The 10,487-nt window shown below is 41.4% G+C and overlaps 1 protein-coding gene across 1 annotated transcript; it reads left to right on the top strand.

Moving 5' to 3' along the window:
* Positions 1-474: 474 nt before the first annotated feature.
* On the top strand, positions 475-8,730 carry asb1 (ankyrin repeat and SOCS box containing 1). Its single transcript, XM_061792021.1, has 5 exons — positions 475-725; positions 2,201-2,339; positions 3,847-4,149; positions 5,417-5,799; positions 8,184-8,730. Exons 1-5 carry the CDS (start codon positions 629-631, stop codon positions 8,312-8,314), a joined length of 1,053 nt encoding a protein of 350 aa, XP_061648005.1. The 5' UTR covers positions 475-628; the 3' UTR covers positions 8,315-8,730.
* The last annotated feature ends 1,757 nt before the right edge of the window (positions 8,731-10,487 follow it).

A 10,487-nucleotide genomic window follows, 5' to 3' on the forward strand; every position in this document is an offset into this window, starting at 1 on the left:
TGTGTACTGTTGAGAGGCTGAAATAAGAGGATTTGGGCAATTTTAAATGAAGCAATGGCTCTAACAAACAATTACTTGGTCATCAAAATCAAAGACCATTTACTGCTGCGAGGTTGAAATTCTGCCAATTTGGACAATTTTAAATTAATCAGTGGCGATGAATCGCTCATCAAAATAGTTATCGTTAGTTGTTGATAAATGGATTAGTTGTGACACTGCGGTCAATTCGACCCATATTTTTTTAACGGAAATCGCCATATAGTCTAGCACTATCCTACGCTAATGCAGTAACAGGCACAAATGTAGTGAATATATGTATGAGAAACACTTCTGGGCCATATAAATAAATCTGACACAATCCAATGAAAAACGTAGTGCGGCGGTAACTGAGCGTGCCGTTCGTAACCTCCAAACGCCCCCCCCCCCCCCCCCCCCCCGTCGACCGAGCGTCCTGTCGCTTTAAAGGCAGCTGAGCTCCGTACGGAAGTAACGTACGGAGCTCAGCTGACGCGCGTCCGCACCGTCAACTTTGTTTGTTTTCCTATCTCGCCTCGTCTGCCGTTTTGAGCGTCCGCCGCCGAAGAAGCCCAACCAACCAACCCACCCACTTAGTTTCGGAGCACGAAGCATGGCCGAGGGTCCCGAAGCCGATGTCGACGAGCCGTCTCGCTGTCATTTAGCTCCGCTCATCACCGTCTCCGATCTGCCCGGTACCTCTGCAGCAGGTATTCGTGCTCCATCGTTCAAGATCAAGATGCCTACACGGTTCCCGCAATCATTTTAGACACATTCACAGATTTACACGTCAAATGCACATCAGAGGCACTAATCCAATCATACAAAACGCTGCATCACTATCCGCTTTACTAAGATAATAATTGAATTGTGAAAGAAAAGCAGTAATGCATCCAAGGAAAATATCTGTTTATACAGCTTATTTTTTTCTTCCCCGTGGGTGAGACAGAAAGTGTGGGTGTGAAAATACTAAGGATGTTCGATACCACTTTTTTTTCGGACCGATACGAGTATTCACTCTTGTGTACTCCCCAACAGAGGTGGGATTAAGTCACATATGTGCAAGTCTCAAGTTATAACCTTCAAGTCTCAAGCAAGTCCCAAGTCACTGGGGGGTGGTCGCAACATATATTGGAGTGGTAATAAAATCTTTTTTCTCAAATCATAACACGAAAAGAAGTATTCACACCTCAAAAGTTGAATGAACGACTGAGGTTATGATTGATTGAATTTATTGCACTGAATTGTTTTCAAGTTGTATTTCAAACTCAATTTAACTCAACTTTTCTGAACAAACTACGCTGTTTACTTTGTGGTAACGGCCTTGTAACTCCTACGCTTCTTAAGAGAACACCATCAAACAAAGGCCATATATAATAAGTATTTTCACAACTTGTTTTCACGGTTAATGTGACACACAGTCACAACTCGTTTAAAAAAAAATGGAAATCTTTTCCAGTGAAGTAAAAATAAACAGCAGAGATAATGTGGTTGCTTGCGTGTGCACATGCTCTCACAACTAGGGACGTGGCTGTGCTCACAATTAAACAATCTCATTTCGAAGCACTGACTCTGGACAATTACAATTGTCATTAGATTAAAGGTGATGTTTGTATGACAAATGTCTATTGTCTAATTAAAAAAAAACATTTAACATGTCGTAAATCTGAAAAGCTATTTTTTTAAATATATGCTTAACGGCATTTAAACGAAGTTAGGTGTTGGAGTTTGTATTATTGAAATTTTTGACGCCAATGTTTTCCCTCCAATATCGGTTATCCGCCTCCTTGACTACTAGTAGGTATCGGTACTGAAAAAACCATGAAAACAAAGGCAGCAGATCTCCCACATCACTTGAGAATTTAGCATCCCAATGACAGTCGTGGATGACTGGTTAGAACATCTGCTTCACAGTTCTGAGGACCGGGGTTCAAATCCCGACCCCCCCTGTGTGGAGTTTGCATGTTCCCCCCTGTGCCTGTGTGGGTTTTCTCCGGGTACTCCGGTCCACCTCCCAAAAACATAAGTGGTAGATTGATTGAAGACTCTAAATTGACCATAGGTGTGAATGTGAGTGCGAATGGTTGTTTGTTTATATGTGCCCTGCGATTGGCTAGCGACCAGTTCAGGGCGTACCCCTTTTGCTCGCTGGTAATAATTGCGCTAAACTGGGTGTCGTGGGCAGGTCGTAACCTGAAGGAATGGCTGGAGGAGCAGTTCTGCGACAAGCCTTTGGAGCAGGATGACATGCGGCTACACAACGCCGCCTACGTCGGGGATCTGCACACCCTGAGGAACCTGCTACAGGAAGATGCCTTTCGACAGTAAGGGGGAGTTCATTCTGGGGAGGGAGGAAAAAACAAAGGAAAAGGATGGCTTTGCTCATTGTGCAATGATGCGGGAAACGTGGATGTCAACCCCGTTCGTCGCACTCGCATTCACACCTACGGGCAAAGTTTGAGTTTTCATTTAACCTGCCATTAGGGTTGGGCATCGACAATCGAGAACCGATTGGAACCGGGACTAACATTCCGGTTCTCCCGGAATCGTTCAAATAAAAAAAAATTCTGTTCCCAGTTTCGATGCCTACAGTCTGCCAACCCCGAAGAAGAAAGTGGCGACAACCAACAAAGAAGAAAACGCACGAAGATGTGCTTGTGCCCAACAGCAGCGGCGAACAAAAGTGTTAACTATGTTAAAATAAATGACCAGTCACCTGAATTCAACACTTGAATTAAGATTATATTGTGCAAAGGATGCTTTCGGGATGTGTAGAAGTCTGACGCGCTCCCTCCCGGTCCGAGCCTCAGCCTAGACTGTGTGGAACTTCAGTCAACTCAATTGGGTGACTGAAACAATAAAATACGCCTATGCCAACATTGAAGCAGCTAACAAGTTAAACGGTGGGTTGCACTCTTGAACTGATTGTTTTTAGCGTTTATTTTAGTCTTCAAACCAACGTAAGAGCTGGTACAGACGTACATACCATAGTGGAAAGAAGGTAGAAACAGTCGCATCACAAGGTTATCATTGAGCTAAAACTGAACCAAAGGTCCAACGCGCAACTTTACAATGAATTGGGACAAAATTCACAAAAAGGTTGTCTCACAGTATCACAAACACTAACCTTGTGCCTCATCGGTGGGTAGGGAAAGGGATCAACGGTTTACAGAGCATTTGGTTCCATTCATGACTCTTTTCTTTGGTCACGTTTTAAATTCATTTTTACCGGTGCCGTGTGTTAAGTTATTTTTCGTGCCAAAATGCTGAGTTCCGGTGCATACCCTTCAAAATAAAAGGCTTAAAACAGGAAGCCAAGTTAAAACTTCCCCATATAAACCATTTGATGTTATAAAACAGTCGCAAAAAAATATTTTAACATTGCTATATTTAACTTTTAGCTAAAACAATAATTAATAAATATGAATTCAATTGGGTTAGTTCCACACACATTGCCTTTTAGTTCATAGGTTTGATATTGATACTGGTTATGAAGAACGCTGAGTCAAATGTTCATTTTAGTTTATGCTGCAGGCTGCTAAGAAAATGGATGTTCATAATTTGGACACCCGTTTTTGACCCACCCTCCTAAAAGAATCGGAATCTGGGAAAAGTGTGGCTGTTAAAACACCATGTCAGTGTTGAACCCTTTCACCGGAAAACACTCACTCATTTCTCGCGAGAACGACATCCCTGATGACTGCCGGCCTGGTGAAACTTCCCACCGGCGTGAACGTGAACGTGAGTGTGAATGGTTGTTCGTCTACAGTGTATGTGCCCTGCGATTTACTGATTACCAGTCCAGGCTGTGTCCCTTTCCTCATTTCTCAGGCGTATCAATGAGAAATCGGTGTGGTGTTGCGGCTGTCTGCCCTGCACGCCTCTGCGCATCGCGGCCACGGCGGGCCACGCCGCCTGCGTGACGTACCTGATCGCGCGAGGAGCCAACGTGGACCTGGTGGACGTCAAAGGCCAGACGGCACTTTACGTGGCTGTGGTCAACGGTCACCGCGACTGCGTGCGCATCCTCCTGGAGGCCGGGGCCGACCCCAACGGGAGCCGCCACCACCGCAGCACGCCGCTTTACCACGCCGCGCGGGTCGGACGGCTCGACGTGCTGCAAGAACTCATCAGGTTCGCTCGGGAGAGGGTCGGACAAAATCCTGGTGGGAGTCACTCTTGTTAGGAAATCACTCTACTGCCCCACAGAGAAGAGAAAGGACAGGGAGATCTGACAGGAACATGCTCGAAATTGGATAGATTCTCCTAAAATTTTATTCCATTAGTCCAAAAACATCACTATAAGGATTGTGAGACAAGTTAGACATTATCTGTGGAATCGAATCACTACTCTGTATTTAAATATAAAATGCATGTTACACAGTTATCCATGAAATCAAGTCTACTCTGTATTCAATATAAATGAACTGTAGAGCAAAACCAACACTATTTGGATTATGAGACAAGTTTATTCATACAAATTACGGTATTTATCCTGATGCCAAAACTATATAACACTCGTACATATGCTATAACAACCATACAACATACAGTGGTGTCTTGAGATATGAGTTTAATTCATTTTGTGACCACGCTTGTAACCTGCAACACTCGCATCCCAAATATTAAAATCAATGGAAATTCCAGAAATCCATTCCAGCCCCCCATTAAAAAATAAATAAATAACAAATTCGAAAATAGCACTCTATAATATAGTACTTTATAAAAAACGTAATGTAAAGAATTCAACATTTTTTGCCACTTTTTTTGCTTCAATTTTATGGACATTATGCTGCTTGTGGTGTGTGTGCCATGGCCACCTGGGGGCAGTATAACACAGACATATGGACAAACATGGAGATGGTCACAGCTCTTCAGTAAGCCGCAGTAATATTAGTCGTTCTTCCCAGACGATAAGGAATATATGCCAGTGAGTATTGTTATATTATCTGTCTACATATGTTGCTCCACTGTTTGTGTTCAAATATCTGTTGCTTAAAGGGTTATAATACCACAACACAGATGCGATTTCTTAGCCTGTCTATGGTGTTTCCCATTATGTGTTAGCATTGAGCTAGCAGAATTACAGGCAAAGTTATGTGGTTGTTTTGAATATGCGCGTAATTGTCTCAGCTTCATGTTTAGTTTGACAGTAAAGCTCAACTTGGAGTGGCAAGAAACCGCTCGAAGGCTCTTTTTGAAGAATCTGCCAAACTGCTGCTTGTTGTGATTTATGTTGCTGCTACCATGTAGTACTTGTAACTCAAATGTTTGCTTGCAAGTCAAAGCAAAATTCAGTATCACTCGAACAACTACTCATATCTTTCAAAACTCAAGTTGGGTCACTTTGACCTCAAGGCACCGCTGTGAATTGTTGCTAAGTGATGTGATGTTGTTTCAGGTTTAATGCTGACGTGGACATGGACCACCTGTTGGGTCCCCGGCTCCTGTTAAGCGCCCGCACCCTCAATACGTTGGTGGTGTGCCCCCTGTACATCAGCGCCGCCTACCACCACCTCCACTGTTTCCGAGCCTTGCTGGAGGCCGGCGCTCAGCCCGACTTCAACTACTCGGGGCCCGTTTGCCACGGCGCGCTGAGCCGTGGTCTGGCCTCCTGCCTGCTGGACGCCGTGCTGCGACACGGCTGCGAGGCGGCCTTCGTCCAGCTGCTGCTGGATCACGGGGCCCAGCCGGCACACGTGGCGTGGGACGAGTCGGACGTTGACGCTCCCAACCGTAGGAAGGTGGATCCGGAAGCCCTCAGGACCTTCCTGGAAGCCAGGAGTGAGTCAAGCCATTTACTATATCTTTGGTGGGAAGTAACTAAGTCATCTAAAGAGGGTTGCAGGACATTTCATTGTAAATTCATTGCTATTAAGATGGACTTCGCCCAAACACTTCCTAATAAGTTGGGGACCATCATCGCTCATGGGGGAAAAGTCAAGTGGCGCACTTTTCTTGCTGTGCAGATTCTGCCACCGACCTCTCTGTCATTTACGCACCTTCGTGCCGGATACGCACTCTGGGTGGAGCAGCCCTAAAATGTTGGCATTTCCTGCCATATCTGGTAATATGCACATTCGCCAGTCAACTTAAGCACTTATCTCTTACGTGTCAGAGGCTGCAGCCAGCAGCAGTCTCAACCCGAGAAGGTTCAACGTCAAAGTTTGCGGGCAGTTACAATACACGCAACACGTACTAATAATATTGTAAAAGAGACTTACAGAAATCTACCAAATGGAGAGAGACTGAAAAAAATATTTTACGGAGTAGATCAAAGAGGCGCTGTGAGGCAGCTGTGACGGAATTTTAGCTGTGATATTTATTGGCGAATTGTATTGGCACTTATTGGACTTTTTTCGTTTTTCTTTTGTCGTTTGCTTATGTTGCTCACATACAAATGTGAGGAGCAATGTATGTGTGTCAGGCATTTTCCATTTTAAAATTTTTCATGGATTTCAATGACATTCACGAGTCTAAGGAAAGAGCCACATTTCCATGGTTGGAGGCCAATCTCAGCTGTCAGTGAATCTCTTTGCTATTTCCGCGTTGTGTGTTTGGTGTCTCAGAAGTCTGGACGGGAGAATCCGTGTGGATGAAAAGTGCGTGTAAAAAAAGGACTTGTCTTCAGCGCAAACGGAAGAATATGACCCAAGATGCATAGTGCCACGGACACAAATGCCACGAAGCTGCCAACGCGACGTTTTCGTGTTGATGTTTGATGCCAGAGGAGGTTTGGAACGCTGCAGTTATTGAGTCAGCTCAGCTTTTTAGGCAATGTTTGCCTCATCACCTTCTGTCATTTCAACGGCGTGGCACTTCACGGCTGAATTTCGAACGTGGCTGTAAAACTTTAACAGCAGTCCAGAGGGGAATAGATATTAATTTTCAGATTACCCCCCCACCTGTTTATAAAAAACTGATAAGAGCCGTATGACTGTGGAAGACCATTGGCGGCCTGGTGGACTAATAGGAAGCAAGTCTGCTTCACAGTTTTGAGGTTCTGGGTTCGAATCTCTGCTCAGGTCTTTCTGTGTGCAGTTTGTATGTTCTTGCCATGCTTACAGTTTATGAGACCCAACAAAAGGAAAGGAAATGAAAGCCCCTTTTCATATTTGTAGGCAAATTCTCTGTAGAAATTGAGGCGTACTCTCTATTACATATCATCTGGATTATGTAGTATTCAAGCCTAAAACTGCATAGCTACCCGAAACCACATGAGAGTACTGTGTCACATAATCTTATAGAGCGGTCTGTGGTATCACGGTTTTTCAATGTTCTCGGGCGCTCAGATGGATTTCCATAAACCCGTGATGGGCATCTCGATGTTTACAGTATGTAGTCACCCTTTCACAGTGTAAACGTTGAACTCCACTAAGGTTTCACAACAAGACATTTGAAACTGGATTTACAGTATAGGCAGTATTACCAAGACATTCTCCCCTGCTCTTGAAATCCAGCCACATTTGAGTTTTACAATGACTCGATGGGCTTGAATCTAGCCCCTCTGTCCAGTGTAACCCTATTTTTCACTGACGAATGATGTAGCTCATTCATACTGTAGGTGAGGAAAAAAAGTGTATGTAAAATATGTAATTGTTTTTTAATGATAAATTATTCCTGCTCATTTTGTAATTTGATTTATAATTAATTTAATTGTAATTAATAAAAATATTTCAAAATCTTTTTAATATATATATATATATATATATATATATATATAATATTCAAATATATATTTATTTTTCTATTTTATCAAACGTTTTTGTAAAATTTTTCAGTGTACATTAAAACATCAATTAATTAGATAAATACAACATAAAAATGAATTAATACATTTAAATTAACCAATTTTAGGGGGAAATGGCTAAATTGATACAACAAAATGTTTTATTTAATTGAATAATTCATGGCCATTGTATTATATTTTTCATTCTTGTAATTGTAATTAGTAAAACAAAATATTTAATGAAATAAAAAAGTGAAATACACATCTAAAATAGTTCAAAATAAATGAACAAATCATTGAAGGAGATAATACAAACAATATAAATGAAGCACTACTTTTTAATCCACCAATTTTGGGAGAAAAAAAATGGCTTTCTTTGTAACACCACCAACTTCATCATTGGTCATTTGACATCTGTGTTTGCCCGTGCCTGTGCCAGGTTGCCCTCGCAGGCTGACCCACCTGTGCCGCATTGCCATCCGTAAAGCCATGGGCAAGAAACGTCTGCACCATATTCCGTCACTGCCACTTCCGGAAACCATCAAGAACTTCCTGCTTCATCAAAACTGACAGCCTTGGCTTCTCGGCAGTCTTAAACCGTGACGATTCTCGCTCTGGTAGACACAATATATTTATAATTGAATGCATTTTATTACTGTGTTTATTGTCTATTCTGTACAGTAGCATGCTATACAATTGAACTAAGGAATCAATAGTGCAATCTTTAGAAAAGTACATGCAATCCATTTGAACTAGAGCAGGTGGCTATGGAGAGATTTGAATGCATTAGATGGACAAGAAATGTTATAGCATGCATGCTCATGTAGCCATGATTTATTTAAAAAAAAAAAAAAAAAAAGCAAATTTAATACTATGCTAAAGAGAACAATTATCATTAATGGTACAGAAAGCTGGCTGTCATTCACTGAGTCTGCTGCTCAAACTCTTCTTTGTATTTTCCCTTGTATGTCTTATTTATTGATATTCAGTAAAAATAAAATACTGTATTAATCCTAAATTCTCTCCTGTATGCTTTCATCATCTAAATTGACACGGGTGGCTTTCGGCTTTACCGTGAAGAAATTCTCCCCGTGTAAGTTTTTTCTTCTTTAGGGCCTTTTCTGAGATCTGCTTCAACTCAACCTCAAAATACCAATTTGTTGGCTCTTTTCCCTTCGAGAACAAAAACGCACAATGAGTGCTGAAATGAATGAATGAAACTTGAAACTGACGAAAATAAAAAAATAAATCTTTTAATTACTGAAAAATGAAAATCATCTCTTCAGATTTGATTCTACTGATCCCAAGTAGCAAGCAGCCCCACAACAGAACCAAGTCTCCTCCATGTTTAACTCTGCCGTAGTTTTTTTTTAGCTTACAACTGTCATTGCCATTTCAATTTCCTTATGTCTGTTTTTGGGATATATCAATATGCAATATAAAAGGTTTTACTCAGCGATGAAAGTATTGTAAAAGCAGGCCAGAAAATAATTTGCTGCTTTCCTAAGCATTCATTTCATTGGACAAGAAATAACTATTTGCAATCACGAAATAAAAATCATATACATGATTTATTATATATCAAATATACATCTTTGAAAAAGCCATAAAACCTAAAAAGGCTTGTGTTCAGGGTTGAATTTTGACCTTGAAAGAGGGCATTAAATATTTTTCATTAGAGGTGTACAATATGAAACATATTTGACATATTTTGATGTAAAAAAAAAAATGTGAAAACTAAATGGTTTAGGGATCTTTCGAGAACTTTTGCAAAAAGCTAGAAATTATTATTGACTTAATATGCCTTTATTTAAACATTTTGAAGTCGGCATTTAATCCCCAAATTTGAGCTGGCTGGCTTCTCTTCTTAATCCAGTGCAAAATTTAGCCGCTAAAACTAATTTTTCTGTTCAGGAATGCAAGCAGATAACTACAATTAGATTCTCAAACAATAATAATAAAGTGCTTTACTATATGTGTCACTTTGTAAATCAGTAAATGTATACTATAATCATTTTAAACATTACAAAAATCCATGGAGTGAAAGAGCTTTCTACTACTTTCTACTAAGTATTGTGCATTTTGTTTTTTAAATGCTGTTAATTCAGTTCAGTTACTTCGGTACAATTAAGTCTTTATTGGGTATATTTCAGTTTTCATGTTGGACTACTTCCCAAGTACTATTGGGTCACCACCAACTGGAACAATGTGAACATTTAACAGCCTACTGCAGTGAACCCTGAATGTTAGAATTGACATTTAGATCCTGCAAATAAGCAAAAATCGGCGAGGGCAAGCTTGCGTGCTTGGCGGCTGTTTCTCCTATGTCTCTAGATGGCACTGTCCTCCTTTCAAGTGCGCCGCATATGCTCAGCATCACTTGACATGCTGCTTTCTTCCCTTTTGTGTTCTTTCCACTCCCTTCTCTCCATCTGTCATCACGCTCTTGTTTAAAGGACTCAGCATCTGTCTTCAAGAGGCACACAGTGACGCGCTCGCAGGACTTATTTAGGACGCCCCAGACAGAAAACAGGATCAGCAACTCTGGGCTAGTGCTGAGTGCGTGCTTGATGAACCGCCGTCTTCCTGTGGGAAGGCTTCGCTTTCAAACACATTTTATGCTGCTGCTTGATGTGGACACGTCCATTACAGTTAATTTAGAGGGCCCTGGAGAGAAATGCAGCGGATAACAAAGGACATTTTTGGGTCCGGTTATGAAATAGTCAATCCTCTTGCAGGCTCG

The sequence above is a fragment of the Phyllopteryx taeniolatus genome, chromosome 12 (genome assembly GCF_024500385.1).
Source record: "Phyllopteryx taeniolatus isolate TA_2022b chromosome 12, UOR_Ptae_1.2, whole genome shotgun sequence".
Lineage (NCBI taxonomy): Eukaryota > Metazoa > Chordata > Actinopteri > Syngnathiformes > Syngnathidae > Phyllopteryx > Phyllopteryx taeniolatus.

Excerpts from the sequence above, each read along its gene's own strand:
- asb1 (XM_061792021.1), top strand. The coding sequence starts at position 629 with ATGGCCGAGGGTCCCGAAGCCGATGTCGACGAGCCGTCTCGCTGTCAT. Across the intron at positions 726-2,200 it reads GCCCGGTACCTCTGCAGCAG|GTCGTAACCTGAAGGAATGG; the intron begins GTATTCGTGCTC and ends TGTCGTGGGCAG. Across the intron at positions 5,800-8,183 it reads GACCTTCCTGGAAGCCAGGA|GTTGCCCTCGCAGGCTGACC; the intron begins GTGAGTCAAGCC and ends TGCCTGTGCCAG.